Below are 20577 nucleotides of genomic sequence, written 5' to 3' on the forward strand. Positions count from 1 at the left end.
GATGGGAGAAAGAATGATGATTTCTAGCAAGATTTTTCCTCACTGATTGTTCATTTTAAACATGAATTGTTATAGGTTTGGGCAAGAGTGGCTATGAATAGACAACTTCTTGATCATATGGATTCATGGACAGCTAAATTTAGAAATGTAAGTTCTGACGTTACTTTTTGGACAATATTAGTGCCTCTTAATATGCAAAGCATGTTATTGGAATATCATTTAAAGTTCATTATAAATTAGAATATTACAGTTATAAAGGTACAGTATAAATGGTACATATGTAAGGATAAACATGGCTGTTACTGTATGGTATTTATTTTCATGAGATTATTTTCTTCCTCCATATTTAGTGAATTGATATGTTTTGAGAAGATAAAGAAATAATATGTTTAGTTATTAAGATCCTCCCGTTTCCAGTTCTCAATTTTATTTTCCAAAGAGCTTTTCTATTGGAGCCTTTTACGTACCTAGAATTGTGAGGGGAAACAAAAATGAGGCCCTTGCCCTCAGAAAACTTAAAGAGTTAGATAAGACAATGTATGCTTGAAGCTATTTCAAAGTAGATTGTGATTTCTGTTTTTCTAGAGAAGAACCTTCTAATCTTGGGGCAGCTTTTGCACATACAGAGTGAGTTAGTTCCCTATTTCCAACTCCATGTCTTCCTCCCACCTTCTCTAGTACCTGTATGTCCTGGATTCTATTAGGCATATGGACTTCCCCTTCCATTATATGGAGCTCCACTTAGCTTCCGAAGGGGCTGCTACTTCTGTTGTTTCATCCTTCAACACTCATCCATCCACTCTGCATCTTCTAGAACTATTTTGAAATTACTTGTGCTCGTTTTTTATCCTTTTACTGTTATTTAAATAGGGTATCAAAATAGAGGGGCAAAAACTGGTTCTACTTTCTTGAACCAGAAACCCGGATGGCATTTTACAGATAATTCCTGAACCCAATCCTAGACCTACTCAATTAGAATTTATAAGGGTGGGCCTAGACCTCTCTCTGGGATACGTTAGATGATTTCATTACCGCCAAAGAGTGGCTGGCAAATTAAGATGCATGTAGTAAATGTTGGAAGAATAAATGAGTGAAATCATCTCCTGGAACTGGAGTTTGTTGTAGTTTCTGTTATAGGCTAGTCTAAAAATGCTAACATGTTTAAAATATGAAGTCTTAGTCAGATGGAGTATTAGCTACTTAGAAGAAATGCAAATACATTTCCTCATCTGAAGTCCCTAGGCTACCATGTGCTAGGAAATGTAGAGTTTTTGGATTTTTTTTTAAAGCAATACATTTATACCTGTACCGTATATATTATAACACTAGAGTCTAGTTAACACCCAGTAATCAACTACATTAATACTTATACAGAAAAACATAGGAATAATCACACTCAGTGGGATAAAGCCTGTAAATAGCTTCATGTGAATTCAGTTCAGGTCTTGCCAGTGGATCGAAATTTGCTTCCTTACATGGATTACAAAAAATCTTTTTAATTCCCAGAAGGTTTTTATTTCAGTTGTTTATATCGTATTTCATCGGAAACATTTTTTCATTATTTTATGGATAAACAAAAGCATGGAAACAGAAGTGGTAATTGAAGTTGCTACAAACACACACACAAAATAACAACACACAAATCAGATGGGATGTATCCTTAGACAATCTTTTCACATCCCAGCGTTAGTTTATATTAGCCATGGAAGAGGCATTTGAAAGTCCCAGTCCTAAAGTAATATTGTAATATTCAAATATTCACAAGCCAGTTTCAAATGTAATAAGTCTCTGTTTTTCCATGTGGCTAGGGAATTGGGTGAGCCTGCTGAGAGTTAAGCAGTTATGTTAGTGTGAAAAACTGTCTTACTGATTGCAAACCAATATAAACACTACATTAATAAATGTGTGAATAACTATCCTACAGATGTAAACTGAAGATTATCCTTTTAGCTAAACATAATAATCAGAAAATTTTAAGAAAAATTTAACATATAGCTAAGTTTTTTTTTTTTTTTTCATGGAAAAAACATGTTATTTAAGAATGTAATTTAGTTGCTGGGCGCAGTAGCTCATGCCTGTAATCTCAACACTTTGGGAGGCCAAGGCAGGCGGATCATCTGAGGTCAGGAGTCCAAGACCAGCCTGGCCAACATGGTGAAACCCCGTCTCTACTAAAAATACAAAAAATTAACTGGACGTGGTGGCAGGTGCCCGTAATCCCAACTGCTCAGGAGGCTGAGGCAGGAGAATCCCTTGAACCTGGGAGGCTGAGGTTGCAGTGAGCTGAGATCGCGCCATTGCGCTCCAGCCTGGGCAACAAGAGCGAAACTCCGTCTCAAAAAAATAAAAATAAAAAGGAATGTAATTTAGTTAATTTACACTCCAGTGGCATATTTTTTTAACCATCTCTTGATTTCTGGTAGCTATTACTTTCATTCTCTTTCACTATACTTTATGATTCTTTTAATATTCAACTATAAGATAGTAAAAAAAAATTCTTAGAGTTGCTTATAAAAAAGAAAGTAATTGTTTGAGAGCTACTTTGGAATTATGTATCCAAAATCTGTACCTTATTTCTTCCTAGTGGATCAATGAGACAATATTAGTGCCACTTGTTCAAGAGATTGAGTCTGTCAGCACACAGATGAGACGAATGGGTTGTCCAGAGCTACAGATAGGAGGTATGTGGAAACGGAGCCCAGTGTTGGATTTCTGTTAGTAAATCTACCAAGTGGAAAACTTCTTGTAATGGACGACTTATTTTGTTACCTTGAGGTGAAAAACCCCAAATGTCTGTAATCTAGTTTGTTTTTTTTAATGTGACAGCTTTATCAGGATGTAATTTAGCTACCACATAATTTACCCATTTAAAATGTACAGTCCGAAGTCTTGGGTTATGCAACCATCACCATAGTCACTTTTAAAACATTTCATCACCTGAAAAAGAAACCCTCCACCTTTTACCATTCACCCCCCATTCTATACATTCCTCCCAGCCCTTTGCAAGTGCCAGTCTATTTTCTGTCTCTATAGATAGGCCTGTTGTGGATATTTCGTATGAATGGAATCACAGAATATGAACATGACTGTGACTTCTTTCACTGAGCGTAGTGCTTTCAAGGTTTGTCCATGTTGTAAAATATATCATTACATCTTTTTTTTTTTTTTTTTTTTTTGAGACAGAGCTTTGCTCTGTCGCCCAGGCTGGAGTGCAGTGGTGCAATCTCAGCTCACTGCAAGCTCCGCCTCCTGGGTTTGTGCTATTCTCCTGCCTCAGCCTTCCGAGTAACTGGGACTACAGGTGTGTGCCACCATGCCCGGCTAATTTTTTTGTATTTTTAGTAGAGACGGGGTTTCACTGTGTTAACCAGGATGGTCTCGATCTCCTGACCTCGTGATCTGCCCACCTCAGCCTTCCAAAGTGCTGGGATTACAGGCGTGAGCCACCCAGCCCAGCTACATCATTTTCTTTATTGCTGAATAATACTCAAAATAGATCTACTACATTTTGCTTATTCATCAGTTGATTGACATTTAGGTGGTTTGCACTTTTTGGCTATTATGAATAATGCTGCTGTGAACAGTCACATACAAGTGTTTATATGGACCTATGTTTTCATTTCTCTTGGGTATATACCTAGGGATGGAATTGCTGAGCTGTAGGATAACTGCTTAACTTTTTGAGGCACTGCCAGACTCTTCTAAAGCAGCTAGCTGCACCATTTTATATTCCCACCAGCGTGTATGGGGTTCTGCTTTCTCCACTTCCTTGCAACACTTGTCATATGTTTTATCGTCATCCTGTAGTAGGTGTGAAATGGTCTCATTTTGGTTTTGATTTTCATTTCCATGATGACTACTGATGTTGAATATCTCATGTGTTTATCAGTCATTTGTATATCTTCTTAGAAATGTCTTTTTCGGCTGGGCATGGTGGCTCACACCTGTAATCCCAGCACTTTGGGAGGAGGAGGCGAGCGGATCACCTGAGGTCAGCAGTTCGAGACCAGCCTGACCAACTGGTGAAACCCCATCTCTACTAAAAATACAAAATTAGCCAGGCATGGTGGCAGGTGCCTGTAATCCCAGCTACTTGGGAGACTGAGGCAGGAGAATCGCTTGAATCTGGGAGGCGGAGGTTGCAGTGAGCCTAGATGGCGCCATTGCACTCCAGCCTGGGGGACAAGAGCGAGACTTCATCTCAAAAAAAAAAGAAATGTCTTTTTGGTTCCTTTACCCATTTTTAAATTTGGTTGTCTTTTTGTTGAGTGCTAGATGTTTTCTTTATATTCTAGATATAAGACCAAGACTCTTAGCAGATATTAATCACAAAGTTGTATAAAGCATAAAGACTATGTAATAATAGTAATTTTCTATCACCTATTTTCAACTCTTATCTGCTAAAGGTAAAATTTTAGGGTACCATATAAATTGCCTAAAATATATATACTATAACTTAGTTATTAAGTAATTACCTTTACTATTACCTTTACTATTAAGTTATTAAGTAATTACCTTTACTATTTTTTTTTTTTTTTTTTTTTTGAGACGGAGTCTCGCGCTGTCACCCAGGCTGGAGTGCAGTGGCCGGATCTCAGCTCACTGCAAGCTCCGCCTCCCGGGTTCACGCCATTCTCCTGCCTCAGCCTCCCGAGTAGCTAGGACTACAGGCGTCCGCCACCTCGCCCAGCTAGTTTTTTGTATTTTTTTTTTTTTTAGTAGAGACGGGGTTTCACCATGTTAACCAGGATGGTCTCGATCTCCTGACCTCGTGATCCGCCCGTCTCGGCCTCCCAAAGTGCTGGGATTACAGGCTTGAGCCACTGCGCCCGGCCAATTACCTTTACTATTAATGCTACAGTGAATATCCTCTTACCTAAATCTTTGTGTACACTTGTAATTATTTCTTTAGGATAATTTCTTAGAAGTAGAGTTGTGTGTCAGTAGGTACGAATATTTTAAGATTTTTGTTGTCGTCGTTGTTTTCTAGACAGTCTCGCTCTTTTGCCCAAGAGGGAATACAGTGGTGCTGTCATGGCTCACTACAACCTCAGCCTCCTGGGCTCAAGAGATCCTCCCACCTCAGCCCCATCCAAATAGCTGGGACTACAGGCACACACCACCACACCTGGCTGATTTTTGTATTTTTGTAGAGACGGGGTGCCCAGGCAGGTCTTGAACTCCTGAGCTCAAGCAGACCCTCCGCTTTGGCCTCCCAAAGTGCTAGGATTACAGACATGAGCCAGTGCATCTGGACATATTTTAAGGTTTAGAAGATACACATCTCTTCAAAAAGCTTATACCAGTTTGTACTTTAGCAACCATGACACATATAAGAATGCTTTTCAAGTTTGGATATTTTAAAATTTTTAATTGCTTTTTAAATTTCTATGCATAATTATCTTGCAGGATATGATAAGAGAAATCACTACCATAAAAAGCTTCTGCTTGTCCTGCCGTAATGGGCAACTTCTAATTCAACTTATTTTGAAAATGATTGTGTATCTTTTTATACATGTCTTATAAATTTTCTGTATATTAGTTGTTTATAGATCTGTCAAAATCGGTTTGGCTGCTTCTCTGGGGAAGGGGAAGGGATGTTGCATGTGTAAATCTGGCTACCTTGCCAGGAATGGGTGTAGGTAATATAGATAGTGCAAATTAAGATGAACTATTACTGCTTTCTTTCATTTATTCCTTCGACATTGAGTGCCTAATCTGTGCCAAGTATTAATACTATTCTAGGCACTGGGGGATACAGCAGTGACCAAAATGGCCAAAGTCCCTGCCTTCATTAAGCTTTCATTCTAGTAGATGAGATAGACAATAAAAAAGATAAAGTACTTTGGGCCAGGCACAATGGCTCACGCCTATAATCTCAACACTTTGGGAGTCCAGCGTTGGTGGATTGGTTGAGCCCAGGAGTTTGAGCCCAGCCTAGGCAATATAGTGAGACCTTGTCTCTACTAAATAGAAAAAAAGTCAACCAGGTGTGGTGGCATGTGCCTGTAGTCCCAGCTGCTCAGGAGGCTGAGGTGGGAGGATTGCTTGAGCTCAGTAGATTGAGGCTGCAGTGAGTGGTGATTGTGCCACTATACTCCAGCCTGGGTGACAGAGCAAGACACTGTCTCAAAAAACAAAAAGAGAAAAAGAAAAACAGTACATTGGACAGTGGTTAGTGCTAAGGAGGAAAAAGGCACAGGAGGGTAGTGTTCCTAATGTTTAGAGAGGAGGGGTGAAATTTGAGGTAGGGTGGTCAGGGGAGACGTCATTGACTTGTATAAAGACTGAAGGCAGTGAGGAACCAGCTATATGAACACATGAGAAGAGCATTTTAAGTTCTTTTGGAAACTCACTTTTAGAATAATCTATGTTCTCTGTGTTTTGTTTTAACAGAGGCTAGTATTACTAGCTTGAAACAAGCCGCCCTGGTCAAAGCCCCTCTCATTCCGACTTTGAACACAATTGTTCAGTATCTAGACCTTACTCCAAATCAGGAATACTTGTTTGAAAGGATCAAAGGTAATTATTGATTGGAAGAGGAAAAAATGAGAGCTTTTTTACTACACTGGAATTTATCAGTAAAGATTAACAAGGAAAAACCATTTTAATTAAAAGTATATTTTATGTCTTATAAATACGTGTTAATTTTGGCTTAATAATTTTATTTTGTGTAGGAAACTTAAATATGAGCTAAATGGGCTCCAGTGAATATTTCACTCATTTCCTACTTTTAGACTCTTAAGAATGGGTGCCACTATGACATTCTTTATAGTTCAGCATGCTGAGCCTTATTTCTCTTAATTTTTATAATTCCTATTTAATAAATTCCTTCCTTATATTTCTGTTATATTCTTACTATTTGGTGGAAGATGTGCTCTTCTGAGGAGACTGACTTGAGAATCAGGAAATGTAGCCTCCCTGACACCCCCATACACCCTCTATGCCTCTCTACTTACACAGCAATTCATAAAGTTAGAATTTTTTTAAATTTGGATAAACTTTTTAAAAGGTTCTCATCACTAAGACAAGTTTTAGAAATAGTATTCAAATTTATCGTAAATCTTAATTTGAAAATATTATAGTGTTCTCCCTTTCCCCTAAGGTTAGAGCAGGGTTCAGGAATAAACATTTTTCACGACTTTTTAAAACATTTTATATAAGGAGAATTTCAAACATACACAATACTAGACAAAATAGTATACACACGCCTCTTGTACACATCACCCAGCCCCAACAATCACTAGTCCCTGGCCAGCCCCTGCCCTATCCACTTTCTTCCTGTATTATTTGAAACAAGCCCTCATGTCATTATCAGTTCATTTGTAAATATTTCTTTGTATATCACTAAAAGATAAGCCTCCCGCGACCCCCTGCTTTTGAGACAGGGTCTTACTATGTTGCCTAGGGTGGTCTCCAACTCCTAGGCTTAAGCAGTCCTCCCACCACAGCCTCCCAAAGTGCTAGGATTATAGACATGAACCACCGTACCCTGCTGAGCCTTTAGAAAACTGATACAACCGTACATAACCACAATACAATTATCTTTTTTTTTTTTTTTTTTTTTTTTTTTTTTTCTTGAGATGGAGTCTCTCTCTGTCGCCCAGGCTGGAGTGCAGTGGTGCAATCTTGGCTCACTGCAACCTCCGCCTCCCAGGTTCAAGCAATTCTCATGCCTCAGCCTCCTGAGTAGCTGGGATTACAGGCACGTACCACCATGCCCCAGCTAATTTTTGTATTTTTAGTAGAGACGGGGTTTCACCATGTTGGTCAGGCTAGTCTTGAACTCCTGACCTCATGATCCATCCACCTCGGCCTCCCAAAGTGCTGGGATTACAGTCGTGAGTCACCACACCTGGCCACAATTATCATTCTTAATATTCTTTTTTTTTTTTGAGACAGGGCTCACTCTGTCACCCAGGCTGGAGTGCAGTAATGGCGCTAGTGCAGGAGTGTATAGACCTTGCAGCCTTGAACTCCTGGCTATGGCAATCCTCCCTCCTCAGCCTCCCAAAGTGCTGGGATTATAGGAGTGAGCCACCATGCTGCCTAGCCCTAATATTTCCTGTGTTATGAGATATTAAGTCTGTTCAAATTTCCAGCTATCTCATAAAAATACATAATTTTTTGGCAATGTTTGTTTGAATTGGGATTCGAATATTGTAATACATTGCAATTGGTTATTTCAGTTTATTTTAAGCTATAGGCTTCCCATCCACCCTCTTTTTTTCCCCTTTGCAATTTATTTGTCAGAAGAACTGGATTGTTTGTCTTGTAGAGGTTCCCATAGTGTGGGTTTTGCTGAATGCATCCCTATGGTGTAGTTTACATAACCCCTTCTCTTTCCCATAAATTCATGTTTGAGTTTTTTGGCAAGATTGCCTTGTAGTTAGCAGAGTATTTGTACATCCAAAAAAAGAGTCTGTGTATGTACACATATATACAAAGTATATAAAGGTTTTATATAAAATATACAAAAAAGCTTAAAAGAATACACTGGGCCTGGCACAGTGGCTCATGCCTGTAATCCCAGCACCTTGGGAGGCTGAAGCGGGTGGATCACAAGGTCAAGAGATCGAGACCATCCTGGCTAACACGGTGAAACCCCATCTCTACTAAAAATAAAAATTAAAAAATTAGCCGGGCGTAGTGGCAGGCGCCTGTAATCCCAGCTGCTCGGGAGGCTGAGGCAGGACTGTGGCGTGAACCCGGGAGGCAGAGCTTGCAGTGAGCCAAGATCGCACCACTGCCTGCGCTCCAGCCTGGGTGACAGAGAGAGACTCTGTCTCAAAAAAAAAAAAAAAAAAAATGCAGTGAACACTCTCCTGGTCTAGATTAATAATTTTCTGATATTGAATATATTGTCCATATTCAAATTTTCCCTACCCATCGACTTTTTTTTTAAGAAGCCAGAATAGTAGTCAGATAAATCTAAAATCCCACATTTTGGATTTATCTGATTTCTTCAGGGACATGTTGATCTTTTTATATCTTATATTTCTTTAGGTTTGGGTGTTTTGATCAAGTTTTTAAAATGATTTGCTTCCCTTATTATATTCCCTTAGCCTTTTTTTTTCTTTTTTGCATACTCTTAGCTTTTAAAAATTTCACCTTGTTGCCACAGAACTCTCTCAGGGAGGTTGCATGAGCTCATTTCGATGGAACAGAGGTGGTGACTTCAAAGGACGAAAGTGGGATACAGACCTGCCCACCGATTCTGCTGTAAGTCCCTAGATTCATTCATTCATTCATTTATTGTTGATTGACTGACAGACACAGGGTCTCACTCTGTCACCCAGGCTGTAGTGCAGTGGCATAGTCACATCTCACTGCAGCTTTGATCTCCCAGGGCTCAAGTGCTCCTCCCAGCTCAGCCTCCCAAGTAGCTGGGACTAGGCCCGAGCCACCACACCCAGTTAATTTTTTAAATTTTTTGTAGAGATGGGGTCTCACTTTTTTGCCCAGGCTGGTCTCGAAGTCCTGGGTTCAAGTGATCCGCTTGCCTCAGCTTCCCGAAGTGCTGGGTTTGCAGACATGAGCTACTGTACCTGACCCTTAGATTTATTTTGTTTTTTCAGTTTAATGTTTCCATTACTGGATTTATGTGTTTTTGTTTGCCTATCATAAGTATTAAAAAATGATTTAGAAAATAAGGTATTTATAATAGTGTCAGCATGTTCACCCAACCACTGTTAATATTTTTGTGTATTTTTTCCTTTTACTTGGTTGCTACTATTTTTTAATGTTTTTATCATTTTGTAATTCTCCTGTATGTAAAATTATGTGTTCTTCTACTTCTGTAATATTTAGGGTTTTTTTTTACTTCAACCTCCCCCTACCTAGATATTTTTTCATTATTACACACTGTCATTTAACTATTCTCCTATAGTGGACCTGAAAGTTTGAGACACTTTTGGTAGAGAAGGGACGTTTACTTGTTTTTTGATCTTAAGTAATACAGCATGCAAATAGTGTGATGCGCATTGCTTTCTTGGGATTGTCACTTTAAGAGAGACTCCTAGAATTATATTTAGGAGATCAAAGAACATAAATGTTCTTGTGTGCTTACGAGTTTTTCAAAATTATGTTCTCTTTTTTTTTTTATAGTGACTGTTACGGGTGAAAATTAAGTTTTATGTTGAGATTCAGATTGAGAATTGAATGTATTTTATCTTGGTTTTGCTATTAACTGTGTTGGTATGAATGATCCACTTAGCAAAAAACTAAGAATGCCCTGCTTTTCTAGGGTTGCTATGGAAAACTAAAAATGTAGATCAAATATGTAGGGACTGGGAGTCTGGTGTTTAAGCCCCACCCTCCACCCCTACCCTCAACAGATAATGGTAACTTTGTAGGCTGGAGTATTTAAACTTTTTCAATTTGAAAAGGAAACCTTCCCATCAAAATATAGACTGATTTGATGGCAAATATCTTTTTCTATTTTAAATTTTGAGTAGATTATTTGAATTAAGCCTAGCTTCATGTCTTAAACACACTGAATTCCTTTATGATTTAGGAGAGGAATTAATGAATTCTTTATCTTTATAGGAAATAATACTTTCAATTAAAAGAATAGGTGTGCTACCTGAAGTATGTGTTTTTATGTTTTTATTCTACAGATTTTATCTTGTAAATCTAACCATTTGACAGCATTTTTCTAATTCACTCTTTAGAGAAAAATTTTTTAATTGGAATCATTATAAATACAGATGTTTCTGAAGGACTACATCCATGCTAGATTTTCATGCTGACTTAAAAAAATTATTTCTTCATCCTCAGATCATCATGCATGTATTTTGCACCTACCTTGACTCTAGATTACCTCCACATCCGAAGTATCCCGACGGAAAAACTTTTACTTCTCAGCACTTTGTTCAGACACCAAATAAACCAGGTATAAACCTTTCCTAAAAGAATGTGTTGAGATTTTCACACAAAATATCTCTGGGGGTTTGGTTTTTTAATGCAGCATATTTCCTTCCTTTACAGATGTTACGAATGAGAATGTTTTTTGCATTTATCAGAGTGCCATCAATCCTCCCCATTATGAGCTCATCTACCAGCGTCATGTATACAACCTGCCAAAGGTATTTCTATATAGAGAAGATGTTACAGAATGTCTTGGGTGATTTACTTTGACAATGTTTTTAAAATTATAATCTCATGTTAATAGAAGTAAATTTTTTAAATTAGGGAAAATGTGTTTCATACATATATATTTCTTACTAAAAGTAATATGTGCTTAATTTGGGAAAGTATAAAGAATAAGAAGGAAACTCACTCATTCCATTACCTGAGGCAGCCATTTTTGATTTTTTGATTGGTATATTGCCTTTTGGTAAATTTCATTTTGGTCTTATGTCTCTTTTTAGAGGCAGAGTCTAGCTCTGTCACCCAGGCTGGAGTGCAGTGGCATGATTATAGCTCATTGTAGCCCTGAACTCATGGGCCCAAGAAGTCCTTCCACCTCAGCCTCCCAAGTAGCTAGGACTACAAGCACATACTAGTATACCTGGCCAATTTGTTTTTTGTAGAGACAGAGTCTCTCCATGTTAACTCAGGCTGGTCCTGTACCCCTGGCCTTAAGCAGTCCTCCCACCTTGGCCTCCTAAAGTGCTGGAATTACAGGTGTGAGCCATTGCACCTGGCCCTTTCTTTATATTTTTTATGGGCTAAAATGATTTATGTAGTTTTATATCTGCTTTTAAATATTAGCTTATAGCATAATTTTTTGTATTTTAGTAGAGATAGCGTTTCACCATGTTGCCCAGGCTGGTCTCAAACTCCTGAGCTCAGGCAATCTGCCCACCTCGGCCTCCCCAAGTGCTGGGATTACAGGCATAAGCCACCATGCCCAGCCTAAAAATAGTTCTTAATGGCTATAAAAAAAACTTCACTAGTATAATTTATTTAACCATTTCTCTACTGTCGTACATTTTGGGTATTTCTAATTTTTTATTATAAATACTACTGAAAAGGCCAAGGCAGGCGGATCACGAGGTCAGGAGATCGAGACCATGCTGGCTAACACGGTGAAACCCCATCTCTACTAAAAATACAAAAAAATTAGCCGACCTGGCTGGCGGTGTGCGCATTTAGTCCCAGCTGCTGAGGAGGCTGAGGCAGGAGAATGGCGTGAACCCGGGAGGCAGCACTTGCAGTGAGCCGAGATTGCGCCACTGCACTCCAGCCTGGATGACAGAGCAAGACTCCATCTCAAAAAAATAAAATAAAATAAAATGAAAGTAAATAATACTGAAAATGTATCTTCATGCATACAGCTATCTGCATTTCTTTAGCCCAGAGTTCTAAAAGTGGAATTCCAGGTCAAAATGTTTTTAAGACTTTAAAAATAACATATTACCAAATTACTTTATAATAAAGGTATTGTATCGATTTATACTTCCATTAATGTGTTTTACTTTTTTTGACGTAGTCTTGCTGTGTTGCTTAGGCTGGTATCACATTCCCGGGTTCAAGCAATCCTCCTGACTCAGCCTCTTGAGTAGCTAAGATTACAAGCACATACAGGTTTTTTACTCTTTTTTTTTTTTTTTTTTTTTTCCTGAGACAGAGTCTTGCTCTGTTGCCCAGGCTGGAGTGCAGTGGCGCGATCTTGGCTCAGTGCAACCTCTGCCTCCCAGGTTCAAGCGATTCTCCTGCCTCAGCCTCCAGAGTAGCTGGGACTACAGGCGCGTGCCACCACACTTGGCTAATTTTTTTTTTTTTTTGTATTTTTAGTAAGAGACGGGGGTTTCACCGTGTTAGCCAAGATGGTTTTGATCTCCTGACCTTATAATCCGCCTGTCTTGCCCTCCCAAAGTGCTGGGATGATAACAGGCATGAGCTGCCACACCCAGCCTGGTTTTTTACTCTTGATTACAAGCATCAGTTCTGTTGATAACCTTTGTAATTATTTTTGTTACCAGCATCTTTACTGAGAAATTTTACATTGGCTATAGTGATAAATTGTGCTATCAGATTCTCAGGAAGATATATTAATTTCTTTCAAGTTTAATATTTTGTCTTTGTATGTAAATACTTTGGGCCATTGAAGTTCTTGTGAATATCCATGCCAATCTTTGTTTTTTAACCACTATCTGTTTTTTTTTCCTTTTCCTTATAGTGTAAACGTTATCTTTTAAAAATCGTACATTCTCTCAGATTCTTGAGTTAAAAACACATTAAATCAGAGTAAGTGGGGAAAAGTTAACCTGTAAATTGAAAATCTAAATTTGGAGCTGTTTTTACAGACCAAAAATTACATATAATAGTTTGATTTTAGAGCTAGCAATATGCTGCCTAGTATTCCCTTGCAGATAAAATAAATTCATATTTAATATGTTATTTATATGCTAAAGTATATTCTGATATATTTTAAAGTATGACTCAAACCTTTTTTTATCCCAACACTTGTTTATGCCATTACTTTGGGGGATAGAGCATTTTTGTGTGTGTAGTGTACGGGGCACCAACCTCAGAATAGCTCTCCAGGCTCTTCCAGGCCTTAGTAAGTGTTTCTCCCCATGTGTGAACACAGTCCCCCGGCCCCCCAGTATGTTACCTTTCTGTTCATCTTTCAGGTTGCAGCTTAAAATACAAAAAAAAAATTAGCCGGGCGTGGTGGCGGGCACCTGTGGTCCCAGCTACTCGGGAGGCTGGGGCGGGAAAATGGCGTGAACCTGGGAGGTGGAGGTTGCAGTGAGCTGAGATCACAGTACTGCACTCCACCCTGGTCGACAGAGCGAGACTCCGTCTCAAAACAAAACAAAAACATCTTTCCCTCAGGGAGGCATTCTGTCGCTAACCAGCCTAAATCAGACACTGCATCTTCATATGTTCCTGTGGCACCTCCTCTCACAGCATTCCTCACGCTTTGTTGTGATTCTTAGTTTACTGTCTGCCTTCCCTACTGGCTCTTAGGTCCTTGATTACAGGCATCCTTTCTGTCTTCCTCACTGCAGTATTCCCACTTCCTAGCACAAAGCGTGGGTATTTTGTTTAATGAATAAATGAAAGTCTGAATTGTATGGAATTCTGAGTTAGTAGGATATGAATTGATAAGATATACATTTACCTACCAGACTGAATCTTTTTGGTTTGGATTAAATCTTGTCTTTTTTGTTTTTGTTCCAGGGCAGAAATAATATGTTTCATACATTGTTGATGTTTCTCTACATCATAAAGACCAAAGAGTCAGGAATGCTTGGGTAGGTACTTATGCATTTAAAACGTAAGTAGTTATTTACTGATTTTCTTCCTATGTTAAGATTCTGCAGAAGGCAGCAGCATGTAACTGAAGATTTATGGATTGAACAATAGATAATGGCTTCAGCCCTGTCACAAACTACCTCTGCTATTTTGGGCAATCCATTAGCTACCTCCTCAGAACCCATTGGTAAAAGGCAAGTGGACTACATCGTTAGCATTATAGTTGTGTTCCCTGAAGGAATAATTCAGAGATAGATAAAAATTAGACTCTTGCCATTTAAAAGAAATTTTCTTTTTAAAATCTGGAGTCTGTTTTTTTCCAAGTCATTTCATTTCAGACGCGAAGCATTCTGCAAAGTGTTTACACTTCCAGAGAGACGGAGGCGGCGCCCATTCCATAATATCATTAACTGCAATGGGAAAGTAGTCAGCTGAAATCATTTACGTACTTGGTAACAAAGCTCACATATTGCAAGACATTCAAAATTTTAGTATTTTCATTTCGATGATTAGAAATTTTAGTGTATCAAATGACATATGAAATAAGTAGACCCCAGCTAAAGCTAGGGATATTTGTAGTGCCTGATCTGGGAGTTGGAAAACATGGGTTCTGGGTCCAGCTCTGCCATACTAAGTAACCTGAGGCTAATAAAAAAAAACAAAGGGATGGGCTTGGAGCAGAAGGGATTGTGGTCATTTCCACTTCGGATGTGCATGCACCTTTAAGTTTTAGATAGCATCCTGTAAACTCTAGAGTTTATACATGTCCTAGAACTGTGCTGTCCAGCCACCAGCCCCGTGTGGCACTGAACACTTGAAGCTGGACTAGTCCAAACTGAGGTGCACTAAAGTGTAAAATGTGTAACAGATTTCAAAGACATAGCCCCCAAAAAGTAAGATAACTCCTTAAAAATTGTATATATTTGTTACATATTGAAATACTAGTTTGGATAGATTTAGTTAAGTGGAATATATTCTTAAAATTAATTTGACCTGTTTATTAGGTATCTACTAGAAAATTTAAAATTATGTGGCTTACATTTGCTGGTCATACCATATTGTATTTTTGTTGGACAGCACTGCTGTAGAGAAAGCAAAGCTCCTGTCTTTAAATGTATTAGATGCAAAGATTAAAATAGACATGAACAGAAATTTGTAAACAAATATGAACATTTATTAGCTTTTTTTTTTTGAGGTGGAGTCTCGCTCTTTTTTCTTTTTTTTTTTTTTTTTTTTTTTTTTGAGACGGAGTCTCGCTCTGTCGCCCAGGCTGGAGTGCAGTGGCCAGATCTCCGCTCACTGCAAGCTCCGCCTCCCGGGTTCACGCAATTCTCCTGCCTCAGCCTCCCGAGCAGCTGGGACTACGGGCGCCCGCCACCTCACCCGGCTAGTTTTTTTGTATTTTTAGTAGAGACGGGGTTTCACCGTGTTAGCCAGGATGGTCTTGATCTCCTGACCTCGTGATCCGCCCGTCTCGGCCTCCCAAAGTGCTGGGATTACAGGCTTGAGCCACCGCGCCCGGCCTTTTTTTTTTTTTCTTTTGTGATGGAGTCTCGCTCTGTCGCCCAGGCCGAAGTACAGTGGCACTATCTCAGCTCACTGCAACCTCTGCCTCCCAAGTAGCTGGGACTACAGACGCCCGCCACCATGCCCGGCTATTTTTTGTATTTTTGGTAGAGACGGGGTTTCTCCATGCTGGTCTCAAACTCCTGACCTCAGGTGATCCACCTGCCTGGCCTCCCAAAGTGCTGTAATTACAGGCGTGAATCACCATGCCCAGCTATTAGCTTCTTTTATCATATATTTTTTCCTGTTAGAAAGATTAGGAAACTCACTTTTGTGGGGCATCTAAACTAACAGGGTTTTTTATTTTTAAATTATGAAAATAATGCATACTCAGTAGACAAGTATTTAACACAGCAGTGTATAAACTAGAACTAATTTCTAATTATGTGTAGAGACAGTATCTCACTATATTGCCCAGGCTGTAATCCACCTACCTGCCTTGGCCTTCTAACGTGCTGGGATTACAGGCATAAGCCACTCCACCTGGCTTTATTTTTGTTTCTTTTGCTTAAAAATGTATTGTATCCAAACATAGTACTTTATGACCTAATTTTTAGTCTTATGGTATATCTTGGACATTCTCCCATGTCAAATTTTCCCTAAAATGTCTAGGAAAGTTTGGTTATAAATATACATATATATTAGATGGAATATGGAATTTGATATAAAAATGTTGTTAATACAGGTCAAGTATTCTTTATCTGAAATGCTTGGAACCAGGAGTGTTTCAGATTTGATTTTCTCCAGTTTTGGAATATTTGCAATAATTACTGGCTGAGCATCCCTAATCTAAAACTCCCCAGAATGCTCCAGTGAGCATTTCCTTTGAGCATCATGTTGTCACTCAAAAAGTTTTGGGTTTTGGAGCATTTCGGATTTTCAGATTATAGGTGCTTAACCGGTATAATATAAATAAACAATTTTTGGTTTTAATTGAAAATGTATCTTTTCCTCTGTGAATCCAAATTGGTATTTTGATGCATAAATGGTTTGTCATGATAGCATGAGGTTTGAGTGCCATATACAGTCTGTCATATGCATTAAAATGAAAAAGTGCTTAGTGGAGCAGCACTTTTTCATTTACTGAAATGTAATGAAATTTACCGAAAGGCCAAAAGAAATTGATACAATTTTTAAAGCGCTATCTTCTCTTAATGAGCAACTTATATATCGAAAATTAAGCATTTTAGACTAAAGCTAGTGTTTTTAAACTCAGGGGGAAAAGCTTAGAAATTATTAACCTTTTGAACATGAATAATTTTTTAAATACATCCTAAAACAAATAGTTAAAAACTTTCCTATAACTTAAAAGAAATGACTGAATGGCTCAAATATAGTCCATTTGGATTTATGACCATAAACCCACAGATTGATCCAAATACATTATCAATTTAATGCCAGATATTTGTGCAGTAACAGGAATCAGATGAATGTCCTTTTTTTCCTTGCAAAAGGAAAAAAATCTAGACAGAATTCACTGCACAGTGACTTAAATGTTCTGTTCAGGAAAAAACACTATAAAGTTTAAAGTTAAATGACAAACTGAAACAAAGCATTATTCTGCTATAATATAAGCAGTAGTAATTGGGTTTGCAAATACAGCAAATCCAAGCTCATATTTGTTATATATAAAGAACATACATGATTTTATTAGAAAAATGGACAAAGGCATGGAAGATTTCTTCATAAAGTGTTTAGACAGCTCCTAAACACAAAAAGATGCTTAGACGCTTGCACAAACAAGTCAAAATTAACTTTTTTTCTATCAGATTTGATATTTATCATGTGTAGTGTCGGTGAGGGTGTGAAGAAATGGAAAATACAGTTGATAGAAATTACCTGTTTTGAAGGGCATTTTTGGCAGCTTTTTACCAAAGTTAATACCTTCTCATAATTTAAAAAGTCATAGAGGGCTAAAAGTTCATGACAGAAATGAGCAATTCCCTGTATTCCCCAAGTCTGCTTCCCAAAGTAGACTGTAGTCCCTCAGTGGCTTTTTCTTCTGTTATTACTCTCATAGTTCCAAACAATAGAGGTTTACAGCTCTCTTGATTCTTCAGTTTCAGATATTCTCTATTGATTTTTTTATTTTGTTAGGTGAGTAATTTCTTTCTCTTGTAACCCTCTTATTCCCTCAGACTTTGGTTTTTTTTGTTTTTGTTTTTTGTTTTTTGGTTTTTTTTGAGACGGAGTCTCGCTGTGTCTCCCAGACTGGAGTGCAGTGGCGTGATCTCGGCTCACTGCAAGCTCCGCCTCCTGGGTTCACGCCTTTCTCCTGCCTCAGCCTCCCGAGTAGCTGGGACTACAGGCGCCGCCACCTCGCCTGGCTAATTTTTTGTATTTTTAGTAGAGACAGGGTTTCACTGTGTTAGCCAGGATGGTCTCAATCTCCTGACCTCGTGATCCACCTGCCTCGGCCTCCCAAAGTGCTGGGATTAGAAGCGTGAGCCACCACGCCCGGCCTTCCCTCCGACTTTGAATACAGTCATATTACTCTCTGGAAGAGAAGTATATGTATTTTTTTTATATGCAGTATGATTTAGTTTAATGTATTAATAATACACTTACGCAAACTCACCAAAGTATTTCCAGTAGTTAGTAAATTCCTAATTCAAATCAAGTAATACAGTTCTCTGAGAGGCTAGCATCTCCATATCTTCCATCTTTTAAATGTAATTGATACTTTTACTTTAATCTTGCTTGTTAAAATTATTCTGTTAGCTATTACCTGGTGTAATAGTTCTTGTTTACTGAAAAATAATTTTCAACACTCCATAAATCTGTTTATTCTAAATTTCGGTTTTAAGCATAGCTAAGAAAGTAATTACTGTTACTGGAATTCACCTGATAAACTATGTATAATATAATTCATTGCAATATCACATTAAATATCAGTTAAACATGTATTAATCATAAAGATTTTTGTTATTAGAAAAAGACCTTAAATGCTTGGCAACCAATTCTAATAAAATTTTTTTTTCTCTTTATAGGAGAGTTAATCTTGGTCTATCTGGTGTGAATATATTATGGATCTTTGGCGAGTAACAGGTCATATATTTAATTCCAGACATTTGGACTTTTATTTCACTGAACCAGAAGTCAAAACTAAACATCTCTGAGCCACCGACTCTTCTGAAATAAAATACACATGTGTGTATGTTACAGACTTTTTAGATTTAACGAAAAAGGTAGCAGTTATGAAATGTCATTGTAAAAATATGTCCCTGTGTCTTCTATATCAAGAGACATTACCTTTAATTTTATATTGCTTTTCAGAAATTTCAGGTGACTATAAAACTGCAACCCTTCAGATTTTTATTGACTCAAAACAGTGCCATTCCCCTTAATGAAATAGATTTTGAGGTTTTTTTCATTATAACCCCCAAATGAGAATCATCTACCTGATCCTTGTGCCACAAAAAATTTTTTTTCAATCTTTTTTTTTTTTTTTTTTGAGACAGGGTCTCTGTCACCCAGACTGGAGTACAGTGGCACGATCTTGGCTCACTGCAACTTCTGCCTCCCAGGCTCAAGCGATTCTCCTGCCTCAGCCTCCTGAGCAGCTGGGATTACAGGCACGCACCACCACACCCAGCTAATTTTTATATTTTTAGTAGAGACGGTTTCACCATGTTGGCCAGGCTGGTCCCGAACTCCTGACCTCAGGTGATCTACCCGCCTTGGCCTCCCAAAGTGCTGGGATTACAGGTGTGAGCCACTGCGGCCAGCCTCAGTTATTTTATTTAATAGTATAAGTACTTAGAAAGTAAGAAAATTGCTGATTTAGTTTTGTTTTGTTTTGTTTTGTTTTGTTTTTTAATGTTTCCCCAGCGTTCTGCAAGTTAGGCCAAAGCCCACATTCAAAGAAATGAGATTAACTCTTAAGTAATGTGTTAAGTTTACATATATTTTAAAATATTATTAAAGGAGGTTTGACAGTATTGACATTTAAAAAGTCAACACTTGGATTAACTTTAGCTGGTAGTATTAATTTGGGTTTTAGTTAAGAGTCTGAGGACATCAAGAAAACTGTTTACCACTTTGGTTTTAGCAGCTCAGTTTTACTATTCCATAATGTGTTATTTTTAAAGTTCTCTTTTTAAGATCACAGTGATATCCTGTTTAAATTTTTAAAATATGTTCAAAATATCTGGAGAGAGAGAAGTTACCAAGTTTGTATGTTTTGTTTGACTCACCATCTTTATTTTCTGTATGTATATGTAGTAACTGGCAATTGCGTATATTTTCTTGATTAACATATTAGAGACTGCTTCCATCATCTTATGTAAACCTGGAAACAGCTGAAACTAGTCTTTTCTGAAGAACTGTATGTCAGTATTACTAGATGTGCATCCCATTTTGTCATTGCCTCAGACTTTGAATATAGTCATTACTCTCTGGAAGAGAAGTATAATTATTTTCTTTTTTTGTTATATGCAGTATGGTTTAAGATCTAGTAATAATACACATATGTAAACTCACTAAAGTATCACCAGTAATTAGTAAATTCCAAATTCAAGTCAGTACAGTTCTGTCTTTGTAAATTCTGTCTTTCAAAAAGTTGTTCGTGTTTTTAAAAGTTGATGTCCAAAGGAAAGGAGCTTCTTATCTTTTAAGTACTTTCGGTGTATGTTAAATATTTATTTGCTATGATATTCTAGAAGAAAATATCAAACATGTTAAATATAAGAACATGTTAAAATTTAAATTTGCTATTTCAAAAGTTACTGAAGATGTCTTGGAATAACAGTTGTTATGCTGTTAAACTATATAGTTGCATACACTTTATTAAAAGCACTA

At 37.8% G+C, this 20577-nt stretch overlaps 1 protein-coding gene across 7 annotated transcripts in view; it reads left to right on the plus strand.

Annotated features, from left to right (window-relative positions):
* LOC105471395 (transmembrane protein 209) overlaps positions 1-18937 on the plus strand; it is a 43276-nt gene extending 24339 nt beyond the window's left edge. For all 7 annotated transcript variants that reach the window (XM_011723865.2, XM_071094508.1, XM_011723864.3 and 4 more), the window contains exons 8-15: positions 76-147; positions 2585-2681; positions 6397-6522; positions 9125-9222; positions 10780-10894; positions 10990-11087; positions 14137-14210; positions 18768-18937. In XM_011723865.2, the coding sequence (XP_011722167.1) occupies positions 76-147; positions 2585-2681; positions 6397-6522; positions 9125-9222; positions 10780-10894; positions 10990-11087; positions 14137-14210; positions 18768-18822 (735 nt within the window). In that variant the 3' untranslated portion in view covers positions 18823-18937. The remainder of the gene's footprint in view (positions 1-75; positions 148-2584; positions 2682-6396; positions 6523-9124; positions 9223-10779; positions 10895-10989; positions 11088-14136; positions 14211-18767) is intronic.
* The last annotated feature ends 1640 nt before the right edge of the window (positions 18938-20577 follow it).

This window comes from Macaca nemestrina, chromosome 4 (assembly GCF_043159975.1).
Source record: "Macaca nemestrina isolate mMacNem1 chromosome 4, mMacNem.hap1, whole genome shotgun sequence".
Classification (NCBI taxonomy): Eukaryota; Metazoa; Chordata; class Mammalia; order Primates; family Cercopithecidae; genus Macaca; species Macaca nemestrina.